The sequence below is a fragment of the Athalia rosae genome, chromosome 2, assembly GCF_917208135.1.
Source record: "Athalia rosae chromosome 2, iyAthRosa1.1, whole genome shotgun sequence".
Lineage (NCBI taxonomy): Eukaryota > Metazoa > Arthropoda > Insecta > Hymenoptera > Athaliidae > Athalia > Athalia rosae.
In genome coordinates this window covers 5,083,710-5,104,025 of record NC_064027.1, presented here as the reverse complement: position 1 = coordinate 5,104,025, position 20,316 = coordinate 5,083,710, and the positions used below count along the sequence as shown (strand labels likewise).

Below are 20,316 nucleotides of genomic sequence, written 5' to 3'. Positions count from 1 at the left end.
CGCTAAGTCTTCATAACGGTTCGCAACACCCGATGGACCAGCCTTCACGGTCACGATTTTTACACGCGATTTTAATACGTGACTGTAAACACCGAACCGAAACGATCGGTAGATCGGGAAGCGATTTGTCTTGATGAAGAAAAAAGGTGAAAATTGTTATCGTTATTTAAAAAGAATAAAAATAAATAGCGATAATGGAGTCGAGTTTATGCCTCGCATTGTACTCAACGATTTCAGTTTTTCGATTTTTAGGTAATTCGTTGAATTTTCGAACCGTGAAACGAACCGACAGATGATGCGATGCTGCAACGACGTACAAGGGCTTTCATTTTTTCGTCGAATTTCAGACTACGGGAATCTATTTTTACACGCTCGAAGAGAAGGAAAAAAAAAGAAGAAAAGGCAGTAGAACAAATTTGGAAATTTATCACGCAACGCGATAATTCGTATAATTCGCATTACGCATCCCGCGCATACGTATGTGGTAAGTGTATAAATTTCGGTAATTATCGTAACGCATGCGTTGGCAGCTTGCATAATTTTCGTATGAAAAATGGATCGGAGAAATAAAAAAAACCTTTCTCTGTTTAAAATTCAAAATTTTTCCTCTCGTCTCGCGGCTTTACACCTTATAAAGTATAATCGCGCCTATGAATAATTACGTTATGTACGCGCTATAATATATTTGTAACGCGTGAAACGCACACCGGGGCCCCGAAGCAGCCAACACCACCGACGATACGAATAAACAGATACCCGCTCGTTACAACTGGTAACAACAAAAGCGGCCAAATATCCGATCCGAAAGGTCACTCCTCGCGACCCCGCCACGTTCTGATTACGCCGATCGCTCCGAATCCAGCGGTACGGCTGAAAAAGTCCAAAAGAAAAAAAACAAAAAAACTAATATCCCAATTACATCGTACCGGCGGTCCGGCGCGGACTTCCGCCTCCTACGGGGGCTCCTGTTTCGCCGTTGCGTTCGATATCCGAAAAATTTTGACGCGCGTCCGCCAATCGTCCGGAATCGAATATCGCTAGGGCCGCGTCAATTTCGCAGTTCGACGGTCCGCGAAGCACCTGCGGAGGACGAGGTACGTTTATAACTCGGGCGAGAACGAAAATAGAGGCGGCAAAATTTTCATCAGGACTATATCGTCGCAAGAAGTGGTGGTAACGCCGGTGACGGGACTCTCCTGGATATTATACATCGGCCGCGGAGAGCGGCCACGGTGCAGTCTGTCGCTGATCGTCGGTTACTACGCCGTCTGGTACGCTGGTTCCACCCGCACCTGAAAATATCCTTGAAAGGACACCGGGACGCGGTCGACTATTTTCGCGAAAAGTTAATCGCGGTGACCGCGACGACACCCGGGGGAGGATTTTATCCGTTTTTCATTACCGGAGGAGTCGGGAGGAACACAGACGTTGATATTCCCAAATTATCATTCGTTTCGTCCCGGTTTCTTTCGTTCAAGGAAGAAAATAAACGGTGAGTTCGTCTTTGCCCCTCTTTTTTTTTTTTCTTCGGTTTTATCGCCCGGCGATTTTTTAGATCGCGATTAATTAGTTTCTTTTTTTTATTGCACCCCGACGGGTCGTTGCGCCGCCGCTTTGTAACGGGGGGATGATCGTGCGCGGGGGACTGTTATTTTATTTACGACGAGGTGCGGATTCGGAATTCAATGACACGCGGCATTCGATGCGGGGGATTTTAATTAATCGTTGAAACCGTGCGCGCGAGCGACAACGCGCTACTTTCGAATTTATTTGATTTCTCCGCGTCTCTCTAATGAATTTTGACGTTAAATTTTTGTCTCGTTAATTGGGGAAAGGGGTGGATATTTGATTGCCGAAGTACAGGTGTAATAAAATGAGTTTCACATCCGCCTTGTAATAACTCTTTTATATTTTCTGGGGCCGTTTGTGCCGTTAGAAATTAATTGTCAAAAAAATTTTTACGCGAACTCCGTTTAAAGAGCCGTTAAAAAAAAGAGTGAAAAATAAATCAATAAAAAAAAGAGACACGAACGAGCAGCGGTTCGATTTCTCGTTTATTTCTCGGGTATATCCTTTACTGCAACCTCGTTAATTCACACGACTCTTGCGACTCGAAAAGCTAAGCTCATTTTTAACCCACCGAAATTGCAAAACGGAAGGATATTCAGCGATCGTCGTTCCACGGGTTGGAAAAAAGTGAAAGGATCGCCTCCGCGCTAACCGCCGTAGCTGCCGCAAATCCTAACAATATTTAGGGCACCTCGTGATCCATAACGTTGTACGCGTCGAACCCGACTCGGATTTACACGAAAAAAATTATCGATTTTCAATTTCGGAACCGATCGCTCCGTGACCGCCGACGAATCGCCGCCAATGATCCGATCGGACGAAATAAATCTGCAGATTCAGGGATCAAGGTCTCCGAACTACGTTTACCGGCTCCGTTCGGATTGGGTGAGGTCAGTTCGTGAGCAAAAACCTTCGCGACGATTGGGGGAGAATAAAAAAACCAGCCGAAGCTTAAAATCGCTCAACGAATCGACGAAAATTCAAGACGATCGTGCAACGGTAAATAATCGAATAAGTACCCGAGGTAATCGAGAGGAAGGTTCCTTTAACGGCGTCGTTCCCTTGACACATTCGAGCGCGATTATAAACGGCGCGCGTCGCGTTTTCTTTTTTTTCTTCTTCTTCCAATGTAATTTTTCTCGCGCGCATCTCCCTTGTGAAGAAGAAAAAAAAAAAAGTCACGTCCGTTCGAACGGCTCTCACCGTCGACGAACGTTCAACGATTCCTTAGATGGTTCTGAAACAAGCGCGCGTAATGGTACACGGTCATTGTTCCAGGCGTTCGCACTAGCGATACCGATCGGTTGTATTAATTCGAATTTTATGGCAAAAAAAAAAAAAATATATATATTCTATCCCATGACAGCGTTACCTGCCTTACGCGCGTTACGATCGAGCAAATCTCCTTCGAAATTCGCCGTCGACGGTTTCGAGAATCCGAGGTGCGATTTTTCGAGGTAACGGATACAACAAGGTACGATAATCGCCGTGTTACCCGCATGTTTCAGGAATTGCGACACCGACTCTCGCGAAAGGTTAAAGTTTATTTCCTGGTTAGCGGAGTGCACGCGGCCCAGGAATTCTGATACCGCAACTGCACGACTGCGGCGGCTCGCTACCCGCTCCTCGTGTACGCGATCCCCCTCAGAAACAAACGGTCCCCGGGAGATAATCGAGTGCACCGTGCCAGACCGCGAATGCACCCGCGTCCGCATCGCTGCCTCCCCTCGTCGTATCATAGTTCAAGAACTTTAGCGAGTGGAAGGGAAATTCCGCCGAAATTCGCCGTTCGATTCCGCGTTTTTTTACATCAATCCTCGGGGACGAGCTTTTATCAATCCTCGACACGTCCGGCGGGCTCCCGTCCCCCTTAGTCTCCTTTCGAAGCCCTTTGTCCGGGGAACTTTACCTCTGAGCCCGCGCTCGACGACACCCGCGGGGCTAGGGGTTGCTTCTGCCGGACTTGCGGGAATCGCCGAGCGCCGGAATCCCCTCTGGAGACGATCGGCGGGCGGCTTCTTTAATCTCACCTCCTCTCGGATCGCAGATTTTGCCCCCGCCCCCCCCCGGCAATGATCGATCAAAGAGCGAACACACGTGCGTCCGGTAAAACGGAGATGAGCCGCCCGGCCGTCGCCTTCGATTTCGGATTCATTTCTTCGCGAGGTTTGAAAGATATGAATTCCGATCAGCGACGGAGGGGAAAAATTGCGAGCGTCTCCCGCGTTAGATTTTCGGGTCCAAAGCTTTGTTTGAGAAAGTTGTTCCGAACCGCCCTACTGTCCTGGTTGTAGGCGATCGAAATTAGGCCCGTTACGCGCGGTCGTAACGTTGCACTATACAATTCGCCGTAACGACGCGATCCATGAACTCCCATCGGTGTGCAGATCTCGGGATTTATTACGAAATCTTTAGTCACGTGACGCACTCGGCGATCGATCGCGCGTGCCTTCGGGCTATTTCGCGTTTTATCCGCGCGGGATTATATGACGGGGGTCCAGATAGAGAGAGAGAGACTTACAATTAGGTACGACCGGATCGCACTCTCGCTCGCGGTGTTTTCGATAATATTGATTCTCGCATTCTCTCCGCGGAGACTATATTGTGCGCCGCGTAAATCTAAATTGTGAGTCAAGGTTACGCGAGCCCAGACTTTCGAATGACGGGAATAAAAAGTACGACTCTGCAAGAGTGAGTGGTAAAAATCGCGGCGGCTACGTCTACCGCGCCGGTGTACCTACCTCGATCGATCAACATTTCGTCTACAAGAGACGAGTATTACCGATGGAAAATTTAACGTAGCTCCGAAAAATTGGCAAAAATTCGGCTCCCGAGAGGAAAAAATACCGCGTCTGCCATTGGGCGTAAAGTTTTTTTTTTTTTTTCTCTGCTTTTTGCTCGAGAACCGAACGAGCGAAATAAAACCGCGATATCAAAGACGCGAAAACAGGTGGTCGGACCTCCGCAAACAACCGACGCCGATACAATCAACGAATCGCGATTATTGCCCGCTGAAACTAAACCACCGCGAACGCGAAACAACTTCAAGATTTTTCACCGAACAATCGGTTTACGACGCGCTCGACGATCGCGTGGCAATCCTCGCTGTACTCGAGTAGCGCCTCATCTCGGAAACAATGCGGGCAATATAAAGGCACAACGTACGCACCGTACGCGGAAACGCACGCAATTCGGATCGCCGGAGAATAAGGAAAGCACGGCCGAGAAGCGTAACAGATTTCGTAACGTCTGTATACGTATACGATCGTGTTCCGACGCGTTGTATACGTGCGAATAAAAGATCTGGGAAAACGAGAAGAAACAAATGAATAAATAAATAAAACAGAGCCACCACCCTCCGATCCGGGAGGCTCGGATATTTCTCGGCGATTCGCCACGGTTCACACTTTCGAGGGTGATCCTGAAAAATAATCGATCGGAAGTCGAAGTTTGCTCTCTACGCGTCCGAAGAACGATATCCAGGTTATCGCCCCTTCGAGAAACGAGCGCAAACGGAGAAAATGCTACGAAAATTTTTTTCTCCGCGTCGCACGCGCTGCGTAAGAAGGGTGCGGAAAGTGGCAGCGACTCGACAGACTCGACAAAAACCGAATTCGATTCACTCGAGAACGGTGTCGCACCGGGGCGACTCTTATTCGGGGAATAATAAAGCAGAGGGAAAAAACGAATGAATTGAAAAAAACGCGAGTCACTCGAAAGGGGCGAACGATACGTTACTCCGGCCGCTCGACTCATCATTGCGTAAGATTTTTATATTCAGTTAATTTTCTCTTCCTCGTACATACCTACTTGTATCATATATATTACATACGACGTGTTCCCCGATTCGCCTCCACGTAGTCGCGTCTTTTCTTGGATTTTTATGAATACACCGACACCGACCCGCTCGCGATACGTACGTTACGAACAATTAAACCGGCCACCTTGTACGTGCCGGTCGCGATTATTATACCAACATTTTCACACCGGAGTACGGCGATATACGTTCAGCAAAAGTCGGCGCCCCCTTTTCACGTTCTACGGGATTCGCTCTTCTTGTCCGTCCTCGTTTGATTTCGTCGTTGGATACGAACGTTGAAATTACGGTATAATTGCCGTGATTATTCATATCCACAAACGGACGTCCTACGGACGTGTCACCTCGGCGGTGGCGCAAGTCCGTCGTATGTGAAATATCGTATCGCCCCTCCCCTCCCCCCCGGTCATTGTCGCCGGCCGATTGTAAATACATGGCGTCGAGTACGCGGAGATGAAATTTAATTAGCGCTGAGTTACGTCGAAATCGGGACGCGTCGGTACGATTGACGAAAGTAACAATGAGAGTTACGTTGACACGTCCGGTTGCGCGGGGTGATTCCGACAAAAATCGTGATCGGCGCGGAGCCGACGCGTACAGTCGGTTCGTCATTTCCAATATTCTGCAACTTCCGATCGCACGTGCGCGGCTTTTAATATCAACAATGAAAAGCGAGTTCCGCGGTGTTGGGTGTAAACGTCGGTAAATATTGCCGAGTGTTTAATTATATGTATGTATAGCTACGAGGGAGACTCCATTGATTCGCCCGGCGTTCATTCAAGAGCGCTTTATCCGCTTTTATTGACATCTCTTTCTGTTTTATTCGATTGCGTAATTTACGCTAACCGCGGTCACCGATTATACACCGTGAGCGAGCGCGATACCTTACACATCCGAAACTTTCACTAAATTTTCAAGCGCGGCAATCGTATATAAACAAATATTATACATCGGGCCGCCGGTGATCGACTTTATAATCCCAACGAATCGCGATCTCCGACGATTTGCGATCAATCGCAACGAGAATGCAAATTCTAATGAGATTCGAATGGGTCTGATAATATCCGACCAAGTCCCGCGACTGGTTCTGAATTAAAAAATTCACCTCGGAGATGAAAAATCAATTAGCGGTTCCTCTTCCTTTTTTTCTCCATCCCTTTTCAATTCACGGAACTACTCGGTCTTCGATCGCGTTACATATACCTATATGTACATCAGGTGTCCGCGTTATCTCGACTTCGAACTTACGAGGTATCCAGGCCGTCGTCGGGCGGAGATGCTCTTCGTCGTCGTCGTCGGCGGCGGCTCAACTCCTGGGGGCGTCGAAGGTTATTCTGCGTGAAATGTTCGCCTGAGACGATATCAGAATACGTAACGAAATGAACCCTACGGCCTCAGGTCACATCACGGTAAGCCGGCTTTAGCCGAGATCCACGGCTCGCTTTTGACGTCGCGGAGTGCTGTGTGAAAAGTACGCGGCACACGCACGCACGTACGTACACACACATCCGTCGCCAGTGTATTTACGTAAATATTTATGGTACGTACGATGGGCGCAATCCGAGGAAATTACAAGAGGTATAATATAGAGAGAATCGTAATACCGTTACGTTCACTGACCGCGAACCGCGAGAGGTACGCGTACATAAGTATATTCATACGCAGGTATATATACATATATACGGTACAGTAGATACGTCTACTCCCGCGTCTATATGAGGGGGAGAAAAAAAAATTGCGAAAGTCGACCGTCTTTATGGCTTTTAATTATGACCGGTTAACCAGACGCGGACGGAACGTCTCGTCACCCGCGCAAAGACTAGGGGGGGTGGCGGCGGCTCACGGTGACGGGGGATGAGAGAAAAAAAAAATCGTTGCGACCGAACGAAGAGTGAGAAAAACGGCCGAAATTTCGAATCTCTTTTTACCTCGTTCTTTTTTCAGATGAGTTGCAACTGCCCGTTGACAACGGCGGCGGGTCCCACCCTCGCTTCGACCTGCGGGGGGCCAAGTTTCATGCTGTTCATGGGCCTCCTCGAGGTATTTTTGAGGAGCCAGTGCGACCTCGAGGACCCCTGCAATCGACCCGTGGCCCGGGATTACGTGGATTCGAGGTGAGAGAGCGTCGATTACGGTATATTAACGAAGCGATGTATCGCGCGAATATGCGGAGATACGGAGTTGGCCTTCGTAAAGTCAAGGAAGAATGGTGGTTTCTTTCGACAAAAACGGTAGGGTATAGCTACAGCAAAGTCTTCGGGAAATCGGAATTCATCGATGCTTACCCTACTGGAAATAAATAATAACTGGATCGACTTTCATTTTCACAGATCGCCTACGATAAGTGACGATCGAAACCGTTGTTCGAATCGGATTTTCGAAAACGAAGGACGTTGGAAAAAAATTAATTCGTTTTTGAGAAGTTTTGTCTCCCCATGTTACGGAGAGAAAAGCGATTTATCGCGCTTTAAACTTTCTTCTGAAATTTTCGGTAGCTTTCGATGGTTTTTTTTTTTTTTTTTCAAAATTATAACTCTTCATTTTTCTCTCGGATTTCTAGTTTTCGTAGAAGGAACGTGTCGCGGTTGAAGATAAAAAAAAAAATTCAACTCCGACGTACAAAAGAAAAGATCACGACGGAATAATACGTTCCTCCGGGTGCAGCACGTATGAAAGAAGTTTTTTTAAAAGTCCGAAGCGACGAGCGCGTTTCGCGGCGTTAAATACTTTATAATTCTTTTGAGAAACTATTTCGGTTTTTGAAAACAACCTCACTGTACGAACTTTCGTTTTCGTTCTCTTTCAAACTTATCGTTGGCCATTGTAAGTTCGTTTGAGCCTACACCTTACTTTTATCCTACAGAAGAAAGTACGTACATGCAAATAGATATTTAAAAATGAAATTTATGGCTCTCAAGAGTGGGTAATAAAATAATTTTAATAAATATAAGCGGGTATGAAAACGCCCCGCGCTACGGATTTTATCGCACGATAATTTGATTCGTAAAAAAAATCGTTGGACTCTAATAGATGAACTTTTCATTACCGCTTTAGGGCTGGACTTTTGTCCCGCTGACCCAGATCCCGAAAACCAGATAATCGCTCACCTCTGAAGAGCGACAAACGACGAGATAATCTCTACAGACAGTAATAATGAAACACATGAAAAAAGAAAAATTAAAAAGAACAAAACTGCGCAATCGTCCAAAGTTCGAATCGACTCGCGAATTTTCTTTATCCTCCGACCTCATCTTCGATTGGAAAAATTGAAGAATCCAGGTTTCACGTTTCCGCATATTTTTCAGATACGATTTCGTGGTGATAGGGGGCGGAAGTGCGGGGGCGACCCTCGCGGCTAGATTATCGGAGGAAGGAAGTTTTTCGGTGTTACTTTTGGAGGCAGGAATGGATGAACCTACGGGTACTCAGATCCCCTCGTTTTTCTTCAATTTTCTCGGCAGCGACATCGACTGGCAGTACACGACCGAACCGGAAGACGAAGCTTGCCTCAATAAAGAGGGGAAGAAATGCTACTGGCCCAGAGGAAAAGTGAGTTCGAGTTTCGCGACGAATCGAATATGAATCGCAATAATCCAATAAGGATCGTCGTTGCGATAGAACCAGACTAGGCGTCCCACGTATTTCCTCCTCTGTACTTTTTTTTTTCACTCCGGATAAGACGAGCTATCCACTTCGCAGCGTATGTTCCTCTATCGGAATTGCGAATCCGTTATTTTCCCGGGAAAACGGGTGGCGTGTAAAATTTTTTGGATAATGAAAAAAAAAGTATTTCGTCGTGAGTTTGCCAATCGCAAATTTCTATTCGGTAATATCACTTGTAGGGATATTGCCAAACTCCCGAACAATTGAAAAAAAATAAGGAGATAGATACAATTACCGCTGTCTGGAGAGTATTTTTTTTTTACTTTTTATTATATTTCATTTCCTTTTGGAAATCAACGAATCACTTTCGTTGTACGTTCTATGTGTACAGTGGATACTTTACAAGTGAAATCGTAAGATTTTTCACCAAAATTTCACGCCCACCGGAAGATACGTATCGCTGATTCGGAATATGCATGACGACGCTAACGTCGAGGATGTTGAAAAAAAAGAAAAAAAAAACAAACAAAATCTAGTTATCTTGATTTTTAGAAACCGTAAAACGAGTCATTAATTTGGAACGTATGCGATGTACAGTCGGTTCAACGATACGATCGTACGTCTTTCATTCCTAAATTCTTTTATATACCTACAGTCTTCGCAGTAATATGGACACTACTATCTCTCCGTTATGTAACGTAATAATATCACGGCAAAAAGAGTCTACGGTAATAGGTGCAGGGTACCGACGTAGATATACATCGGTTAACAACTTCGGATCAATGCCAATCGGAATCTAAACGACCGAAGGAGAATGAAATTTATTGACCGCGTTTGCCGTTCCGATAAATTCTTCTTCTTCTTTTACTTTTTCTTGTTCGCGATCAGATCGCGGTAAAAGCCGGCAAACAATAACCGAATCAGAAAATAATCCATCTCATTGATATTACTTATCGACGTCGGTAGCGAACGCTTTCGCGAATTTCACGAAGAAGGATGAACCGGGAACGGAGAATTCACGAATGTAATAAAACAAACAAAAAAAAAACTGAGCTAATTATTCTGTAATATTTGAGGTCCTCGGAGGAACCAGCGTGATGAACGGTATGATGTACATGAGGGGGTCTCGCAAGGACTACGACGATTGGGCGAAACTTGGAAATCCCGGATGGTCCTACGAAGATGTTCTTCCATTTTTCATGAGGAGCGAGGACAATCTGCAGGTCGATGAAATGGATTCCGGGTACCACGCGACCGGAGGACCTTTGACCGTCACTAGATTTCCATACCATCCGCCCTTGAGCGGCGCCATTATGGAAGCGGGCAAGGAACTCGGTAAGTCCAACGTAATCCCAAAGTTCTTCTCCCTTTCGCGCATCTGGAATATTCGAACGAACGATTAATTATCTTGCAGAAAATTGCAGACGAATCGCCAAATTTCGCCCGATCAAAGAAATTTCTCCGAAGCTCTGGTGAAAATAGCAAAATGAACGCTCCGTTCCCGCCTCTCTAAAATCGCAAGGGAATTACGTGTATACTCGCACCATGTCCTGAAATGGTTCTCGATCGAATCGATTTCTGATTTCCTCATTTTCGCTCGCAGCCTTTGGTTCTGGGAATTATAAAATTTAGCTCCAGTTGCTTTCCTTTTTAATTCCTAATTACACAATTCAGATCGACCCATCAATCATCGCTTAGGTATATACCGCAACAGCCCCGGCAGATTGAACTTTTTTGCAACGATACCGCTGCAGTCTAACGGCCTTCGCACTTTTCCGTTCATTCGATTTTCCTTGAACGGACAAATTTCGAAATTCCGTGGCAGCCGTGCGCCACGCGAGACACGGGTGGCACCCGTGCGCCGTTTTTTAAGTGCACTAATTTTTTCATTTCACGCAGATTCGAGCCGCTAATTGTCCGACATTTTCTCGTTCCATTTCTTCTAGGGTATCCGGTCGGTGACCTGAACGGACGTTCGCACACGGGTTTTGCCATTGCTCAAACAACGTCGAGAAACGGCTCGAGGCTGTCAACGGCACGTGCCTTTCTGAGACCAGCACGCGGCCGTCGCAACCTGCACGTCATGCTCAATTCCACGGTTACGAGGATACTCTTTGACAACGACAAAGTCGCCGTTGGCGTTGAATTTCTCTACAACGGTCAATTGCACCGAGTCAACGTCGACAAGGAAGTCATCGTCAGTGGAGGTACGGATGCCAGAAAAAATAGACAAATAAATTTTTAAAATCGCGTTGTACGTGTCCTTCCCCATGTCGCGGATCAATGGGGGAGGACCACAGGTGATACGTAAAATGACCCGCGTTTCGATAACATTTGCGTCAGATGGTCGTAATTTTCGAGTTATCTCTTCTCGGGAAATATTTCGATCAGTGACGGTGCGTGATGTATGTCCATCTGACGCCGTTTTAAATTCTTCCTCTGCATTCTTCTCTCGTCCGTCAAAACTGACAAAGTTCTTCGAGATTCTACGACTCTTACAGGAACGAATTTCAGAATGCCTAGCAATGACCCCCGAAGCCTAAAAAATCTTAGGTGTTCGTCGTTGTGACGTAGACTTTATTCATGGATATAGTTACGGTATATTTTTTTTTTTAATCGCGCCTTCGAGAAAAAAAAAAAACTTTTGATTAAATTTTCATCGATTCGTAACGACGATATCGCCGACGAGAAGAAATCAGGCCAAAAGAATGGGGCGGACGGATTTCCACGTAATTGAAAATGCAACTTTTCTCATTCCAGGCGCGGTGAATTCGCCGCAAATTTTATTGAACAGCGGAATCGGTCCGGCGGAGGAACTACGATCGGTAGGTGTCCCGGTAATCCACAACCTGCCAGGTGTGGGAAAAAATTTGCATAATCACGTTGCCTATTCGGTTGGATTTACGATCAACGACACGGACACGACTCCTCTGAATTGGGCTACCGCGATGGAATATCTTCTATTCAGAGACGGTCTGATGTCTGGCACCGGTAAGTTATGACATATAAATGTCAGTATTTCAATAAAAAAATAATATAACACAATGGCGGATCGGAATTTTAATTGACAAAAAAATTTGGCGACATAATTTATTGGATACGCTTTGATTTTGCATAATTAGCTATATTACAAGATAATATATTATCCATAACCAGCAATGATTCGCCAATAAAAATGATTTATACGATTCCGCGCATCAAAATTTCAGAATATTCTTAACCGATGAATTATCGTTCACCTACAGATACCCTAGATGACTCGTAACAATCGTTATTCTTATTGAGGACAGCATTTTTTTAGCCTATCGGTATCGGCTCAACCTCGGGGATAATCCAGATGAAATTCCGTGACCGGTGAAAGCGAATTGCACAATTGTATCTGACTCGTGATTCTATAATCCAATTTAACTGTGACGTAATACATTTCTTCTATTTTCAAATTCGCATAACAGATCCAGAATTATCGCTACGTGTTTACGTCATAGACCCCTACAGGGGATCCCCAGGTTCTAATTATGAGTCAGATCAAGCTTGTCCTTGAATTAGGAAACTGAACTCCGGCTGGATATAATTTACCATAAATTAACTGCGTAGGATGCGTATTAATTGCACGCTTTTAGCCGTGTAAATTCCTAAATATCATACCGGTTCCGAAAAATGTGCTCGAATTCTCAGTTTTATTACTCAACGCTATTTAAATAAAAAAAAAAAAAAAAAAAACAATCAACTAACGTAATCCCACCAAGGATCTCCGACCTGAAAAAATTGTCTCGCGAATGAAGCATTATTCTTAATTATCAGAAATTAGATTATTTAGAAAAAAAAAGACATCCTTTCGTGTGGATAGAAATTCCGTTCAACGTCGGCTCCTTCGCGGGAGATATTTGTTCGATATTTTATTCGTAACATCGGCATCGATTGAAGATTTTCGACAGCGACAGGGTCTTCAAATTCGAGCATTTTTTCAAGAGCGTCTCATCTTAGTTTTTACTACGAGGCTATAAATTTCCTTGAGAGCTCAGCAGTTCGGGGCGGTTGGGTTCCCTTCTAAACGTGCATGATTCGCATGGCAGAGATTATCTGGATTTGTCAGGGTTCACGTTAAACCTTACGGCATTTATTCAGACGTGACGTACTTAGATTATTTGCATTACAGCTCCCCTTTGTTTTCAGCCCAGTGCAATAATGGGCGTAAAAACATGGAATAAATTTACGCGCTCATAGCGTTGGGGTGAAAACGGGCCTCCCCGAAGCCCAGTAATTCAGAGTTTTTCAACTGAAAAATTCATTCTCGTTGAAATCTTCGAAGGAGAAAAAGAAGATCGACATTCCGGGACACGATCCCCGCATACAACGTCATTATCAGGTTAATTACGTACTAGGCAATTAGGTGGAATGTAATCGATCTATTCCTAATTAATTTTCGATAATTCGGTTGTTATCGAACGCGCAGTTTGTATATAATCCACGCGCCGACATACATATTTACGGATAATTAAGAGCGTGTAATTAACTCGCAGCGATGGAGATGGAACGGTGAATTTAGAAAATAATCTCGTCCACGGCTGATTTTCGAGCAGAATTCCAACTTCCATCCAACATTCATACAGCGCCGGTATTCATCTTCCCATATTATCCGTTCATCGAGTACGTAGACGAGTTCCCGCTCGTATAATGTAAAGATGGAATCGATCGATCTCGCATCAAACGCGAAATACGAGGCACGCCGCTGATCCGATCGTATCGTATCTCGTACAGTTCTGTTCAAAAGCGTAATCCATAAACGGAATAAAAAGGGAGAAATAGAATCGTCGAGATGCGACATGTATTCTTTATTTGTTTTAAATTTGACTCGTCGATCGAACGACACATTTTTCGACGTTACATTTTCGAACGATTTTCCAGGTATTTCGGAGGCGACGGCTATGATAAACACGAAATACGCAAACCCTCGGGAAGACCACCCCGATATCCAACTGATCTTTGGCGGTTACTTGGCGGATTGTGCGGAAACCGGTATGGTGGGAGAAAAGAAAGGAGCGAACCGCAGCATCTACATTATTCCCACACTATTGCATCCGAAGAGTCGCGGTTACTTGCGTCTGAGGAGCAAAGATCCGCTCGCCAAGCCCATGATATTTCCCAAGTACCTAACTGCACCCGAGGACGTGGCGACTCTCGTCGAGGGCATCAAATTCGCCATAAAATTGTCGGAGACCGAAGCTCTCAAGAGGTACGGCTTCAAGTTGGACAAAACGCCCGTAAAGAACTGCGAGCATTTGAAATTCGGCTGCGACGCCTACTGGGAATGTGCCGTGAAACACGACACAGCTCCGGAAAATCATCAGGCTGGTTCCTGCAAAATGGGACCCGCTAACGACCCCTTGGCCGTCGTCGATAACGAATTGAGGGTCAGGGGCATCAGAAACGTGAGGGTAGCCGACACCAGCATCATGCCCAAGGTCACTTCCGGCAATACCAATAGTCCGGCGATCATGATCGCCGAGAAGGCTGCCGATATGATAAAGAGAACCTGGTTGGGGTGATCGAAATTTTTCAACGACGGATGTAGAGGAAAATTCTAGGAGAACAAAAAAACAACAAGATAAACATAAAAACTCAGTAGAACGAAAGATCAAAATCGAAACCTGTGGAAGAACCTTTTCAGTTGTTCTGTGAGAGTTCAAATAAGTTCGATTGGTTCGGATTCCGAAAGAATTTTACAAGTTTTGAAATAATTTCGAAAAAAATCGTGTCCAACCAATTTCCCCGCTATTTATTTTCTCACCGTTCGACCGAGACGAGGATTTTTCGAACAGCGATGGCGGGTGACGATTGAAACTCTCTGATTGCAATGAATTGGAAAATTTTATTCTTCAAATTAGAACGTTGCTAGTTTTTAGAAAGGTGTAGACGCGAAGTGTTTAGTTCTATTATAATTAGTTACAGCGTTGTGTACGACTAACTAACATTTGTACAGACCCCTTCCACGTGGTATAATCAACGTATGGGAGGGATAAAAGAAGAAACTGCATGCAGGTGTCAATCAAACATAGCATATCATAATATATACGCATTAATTATTTCATAAAACATTGTTTAATTTTAATATATACCTCTATCTGTAAGATTTCATACGTATACGTCAGCCGAACGTAGTCTATACTATCGAGTAAGAAATGAAGAAAAAAAAAGCGAGTAGATTATCCCTCGATCAATAAAATCATAATTGTATCCAGACGTCACGGCCTACGCGCGATTCTTTAATTTTTTTTAGTTAGAAATCAATTAGTCTTAAGAAAAAGTAACGGCGCGTCGATACTTCGAATCTGCAATTACACTGTATAATCACACCAGTTTAGACATGCTCAATATAATGTCGTCCTGATTCACGAAGACATTATGCTGCGCCACTCCCAGACGCAAACGCACGCTCTCAAGGTAATTAGAAAGCAAATCTTCAAAATTAATAACGTACGACTTGCGGGACTAAAAAAAAAAAAAAAAGAATGAGAAACAGAATCAAAAATAAATATTATACTTCTCCACCGCGCTTCCTGCTTCGCCTTACATAAAATATGGATGGGTGAGTATAGATGACACTTGTATGAATTATTCAATCGAAATGACTAATGAGTTAGTTTTTCTTTTGTCTCCACGGATCTCAGATGAAGAATATCAAAATCTTACGATGAGAATCTTTTTTATGAATACACGAGACGTTTGTAACGATGCAATTCGCCCATTGAAATGACGTTATGCCACGAAGGTAACAAAAATCGTCGACGAAAATTCAAAAGTCATTGTTACATTATCCCTGAAAATTATTATTTTGTTTGTTTGATTTTGTGATTTTTTCTTTTCCTCCTCTTCGTAATTTCCAGCAGCGAATGACGTCTGTATCGCGGACGGTATTATACATTCGTTTCTCAATGTCAAACTTGATGTTTCAACGCTTTTTAAGTATATTGAAAAAAAATGATGAGATAAAGTTTGATTATTCAGACGGAACGTGACGACGCTTTCAAACTCCACAGCATCAAATCAGCCATGCAAATTGCCAATTTTTCTGCAGATCGGACCATGTTGCTACTCTACAAGAGCACCTCAACCGGTTCGGTGTAAAATAAATGCATGAACTTGAAATGCGCTCTGCAACCTTATTATTTTTTCTTCAAACCGGCTCCTGCGCTTTATGTCCCTGCTGATTTGCAATTCTGTTGACTCGATTATCACCGAAAAGACTTTTACCTTGTACGTCGAGTCCTTTGAAAAGGAACCAAGGGACTCGCCGCGGAATAGTTGTGCAATTTTTCAAATATCCTGAGATTACATCGCGCAGGATCATAGTGATCACGAATTGGGAATAAATAAAATATTCAAAAGTCTTGAAACGATTACTAAAAATATTACAAGAGAATAATATCACTTGGTATGTGAGAATAAAAAATTAATGATTTGTTCGATTCAAGGCTCCTCGGATTCGACTACAGATTATGGATTATTTGAGAGACTGATTTCCTCCTTAAGTACGTGACGGTAGTCACATATCCTTGATGACAACGAGTGCACTTCGGGGTCGAGGTAATCATCGAAAATGTTACATTCGTCGTAGCCGAATTGCGAAATGTCTGAATTACTTATAATCCATCATCTCTTTGATAGCTATGACTTGTGTGTAGTGCGTACGATCAGTGGGTATACATATATAAATATTATCGAAACGAACGATATAACTTTTGCGTCTGCAGAATAAGTGAATCGGGAATAAAGTGGAGGATCATAGTTGGTAATCGTTGTGAACGTGATTTTCAGTGGTGGTAAAAGAATTTTGAATAAAAATTTTCACATTTTTCTGCTTCATTTTCTGAATATAATTATTTCGACAAATACATACAAGCACGTGGTACACTATTTATTTGATCACACTTTGAATCTAATGCGCACAGAAACACTTAATATCTATGTATATATGTATATATATCGTGTGGAGACGTTTACATTTGTTACGTCTCACTAAGCAACATAATGTTGTACTTTGGCTTACGCTATATCAATGGAGCTCGAAGTCTCCAGGCGTGGGCGACGAGACCCGAGACTGCACATCCACTCAGCCGTCTCCATTGACTATCATCTTAAATTTAAAGCACTCAAAAATTCACGATGTGAAACGCCAGCGATCTTCGAGAGGATTTCTATTCCACGTGACACTCCGGGGTAATGAAAGAATCATAAGCTGTTATCATAAATGCCCGAATCCTGTTCAAACCGTTGACGCGATATCAAGTCTAGAGTTGATATGGGATTATCCAACTCTCGGAGGATCGAGATCGAGATCGTCGCACTCAAGTCCCATCGAATACACTTATCCTAATACTTAGTAATCTACGGACTAGTTTTACACCGAACATATGGTGATTAATTTTTCGTGACAAAAGGTATGCAAACCACCTTTTCCAACGACGGAAATTAAAATAGAACAGTTTGCAGAGCTCGAATCGCGTAGTTGGGTTATTTTTTTGGGGATCACTTTCCTTCGGATGCTCAGTAGTCGTAATAGCTCCTCCTCCTCTTCGTGCATTTGTACATACGTCGGATCTTCTGTATGTCTTTTTTGCTGAATCCTTCACGCTGTCCGAGTACGGCTTTGGTCTGACCATTGAAAAATTCGCCCACAAGGCCCAAAAGGCCACCGGGCTCCTGAGGGAGTGAGAAATGTAAAGATACGTGGCAAAATTTCGATATTACTCGAAGAAATAAACTCTGAATTTCGATCGACCTACCAACACGAATTATACATTTTAGAAAATTTGAAACCCTCAAACAGTCGGTCTCCTCGTCGGGACTACTGATCGAATATACGCTGAAAACGGATTTTTTCCTGTTCTAAATACGTGGCTTTTCGAGCCACATTAATGAAAGTCTGGAGTAGAACTACTTACTTTTGGCTCGATAGTCGGTCTCCCGTTGACGGAAAAAGCGTTCGAAGAATAGTGCATCACGCTGCCATAGTCATATCCTACGCCAAAAGCGTTGGTAGTTTCCTTTGTAGCTTTTTCAAAATTGTTGTTTCTCCCTAAAACGAACGACGGAGCAAACCGTTAATAAATCCTACGACCGATGGTCGGTGAAATCGAATGAACCTGCCATAAGACAGCGCGTGGCGTTTGTGATTTATTTTTGTGATAATTTTACGTAGTCATGAGGCTAATTATACAAATAAACAACTCATTAGTGATTCAATTAGCACATCATACAGCTGTTTATACGCTATCGAGATATTTACACGAGCGTAAACGAAAAAAGAGTAGTTAGAAAAAGCTAAGACGTCGCTTTGAATGACTCATCGTGTCTCGAAGTATACAAAGTCTGCTGTCATGATCGGATGAATTGATGAAACTTCCATTTTTTGAACCGTCCCAAACGTGGCGTAAAAGTTTAAAGAGGATATACGAACCAGATTGAATGTTTCCCCAGTTGATAGTGACGTGATTGTCACGTTCCCACCTATTTTGCTCGTGCAAGAATCCAACGGCGTGCATCAATTCGTGAATGACCGTTCCCTTTTTGGTGACGCATCCAGGTATCTGGAGATTCACGTCCTGCGGTCCTCCGATGCGTCCGACGCTGCTCCAGCATCCGGTATTTCCGGCTGTGATTCTGATGTAGTCGTTACCTTCGCCGTTGTAGGGTACGAATTGTACGCAAGTGTTTACGTGGTAGTCGTTCATCGCCTCTTTGATCGTCCTTAGATCCGCGCCTCCTAAAAATCGATTCTCGTGAATCGGGTGCAACAATTTCATGACGAAATATGCTTCATAAATGCCGTCGAGAGTAAATACGCATCGACCCTGCGGAGATCGAGAGCGAACGAGTATCAACGGCTACAGTCCTTGGACCGAGTATAATACCGAGCATCGATTCTTTGGATTGATATAAATTTATCCAATTATAACGCGACGTGGACCCGGAGGATTTTCGGTAGCGGAATATAGTTTCCTCGGGAAAGTAAGAGATCGTTTCATAGAATCTACTCTACCTTGATCATGAGAATCGAAGTGAACTCTAGAAAGATAAACCGAATTTTCAACGATCACGAATTTCCGCTACCCGTCATCTTGTTAAAATAATTGAGGCTTACGGAATATCGGACTGATCATGTAGGGGATGATTCCGCCGGGCCATCGTGTGCTTTCCGTTTTCAAACCATTCCGCCCCATTGCCGCGGGGAACAGAATGTCACCCTCTGCGTACGGGCCGAGTTCTTCGGGATTGACTTCCATCGAGGGGTGCCACTCCGCGACCCTTCGTCCGGTGTCATTGTTGGGTAAACCGTAAAGTAATTCGTCCAGGTGCCGAAGGTGGCCCATAACTCCTAGGGGGCTGTCAACGGCGTTGTCGAAGACATCGCGACGCCGGAAAAATGGCCAGGCAGACGATGTCGCCAAAATGACAATTAGGAAGAAGGTTTGACGCTCGATGGCCATCGTTTACGCTCTACCTGAGCACGTGAAGAAAAATCATAGATATTATTAGGACGTGTTACTCGCAGTTTTCAATGTATAAATTGAATTTTCTCTATTACTTTGATGATGTTCGTTCGTATCGTACTGCCGACCTGGGGTTGCTGTGAGTGCAAGTTTCTGCCCCAAGAACTGTACCGTTCAGAACTGACGAAATTTGAACCGTAGCTAGCTTCTTTATATCGTGCAGGGGAGCGCGAACCCCACTCCCAATACGGAAGTAATGGGGCCAACAAAGATAAACCACAGGCGCTGCGCCGGAAGCCAGGACTTTTTACTTAAAACTCAAGTCTAACAACAATAACTGGAAGCAATTCGTCGATGATTATTCTGTCCGCATGGCGGGGGAAGTCCGCCGAAGATCGGAACTCGTTTAAGGAAGTTGACATTGCGTTAAGAGACAGATTATTGTCGATTAGCAAGCTGCATGGGACACGTTGTTTTTTTACTATTCTAATATTGAGATAGTGTGGGCAGGAATAGCTTCCTCGCTCATTCAGATGCAAATCAAGCCGGGCAAACATTTCTCGTTAATCGCGTGAGACATCATCTTGCAAAATCTGTCAAAGGTATCGCTTCAAGGTTGCGGTCGCCTCTCACGCTATAGTATAACTTATATTATACAGGCTGTACGATATACATCTGTATATACACAGAGATAATCGTACACTCGATCCCGAAGGTAATTCTGACGAGGTCCTCAACCTCGAATCGTTGCACGTAGGTACCTAACAGATTCTTCGTAAATCGTAACCAGTCATTTTTCAACCGATACCTTAATTTGAGTATCGGAAATCCGAAGGT

General features: G+C 44.1%; 2 protein-coding genes across 4 annotated transcripts; one reads left to right on the top strand and one right to left on the bottom strand.

The window, feature by feature from the left end:
• The first annotated feature begins 1,209 nt into the window (after nucleotides 1-1,209).
• On the top strand, nucleotides 1,210-15,229 carry LOC105692366 (glucose dehydrogenase [FAD, quinone]). Of its 2 annotated transcripts, none has more exons than XM_012411527.3 (7): nucleotides 1,210-1,492; nucleotides 7,331-7,500; nucleotides 8,692-8,935; nucleotides 10,066-10,324; nucleotides 10,936-11,196; nucleotides 11,750-11,980; nucleotides 13,895-15,229. In XM_012411527.3, exons 2-7 carry the CDS (start codon nucleotides 7,331-7,333, stop codon nucleotides 14,533-14,535), a joined length of 1,806 nt encoding a protein of 601 aa, XP_012266950.1. In that variant the 5' UTR covers nucleotides 1,210-1,492; the 3' UTR covers nucleotides 14,536-15,229. The 2 variants fall into 2 exon arrangements, with proteins under 2 accessions (XP_012266950.1, XP_048505155.1); XM_048649198.1 differs by lacking the exon at nucleotides 1,210-1,492 and adding an exon at nucleotides 6,751-6,795.
• Nucleotides 15,230-17,511: 2,282 nt separating this feature from the next.
• On the bottom strand, nucleotides 17,512-19,772 carry LOC105692367 (zinc metalloproteinase nas-13-like). 2 transcript variants are annotated; one of them, XM_012411528.3, is made up of 5 exons: nucleotides 19,575-19,772; nucleotides 19,131-19,490; nucleotides 18,447-18,752; nucleotides 17,932-18,065; nucleotides 17,512-17,689 (listed from the first exon to the last, which is right to left on the bottom strand). In XM_012411528.3, the coding sequence occupies exons 2-5, from the start codon at nucleotides 19,474-19,476 to the stop codon at nucleotides 17,534-17,536; spliced, it is 942 nt and encodes a 313-aa protein (XP_012266951.2). In that variant the 5' UTR covers nucleotides 19,477-19,490; nucleotides 19,575-19,772; the 3' UTR covers nucleotides 17,512-17,533. The 2 variants fall into 2 exon arrangements, with proteins under 2 accessions (XP_012266951.2, XP_012266952.2); XM_012411529.3 differs by having other exon boundaries at nucleotides 17,512-17,641; nucleotides 19,575-19,754.
• Nucleotides 19,773-20,316: the final 544 nt, after the last annotated feature.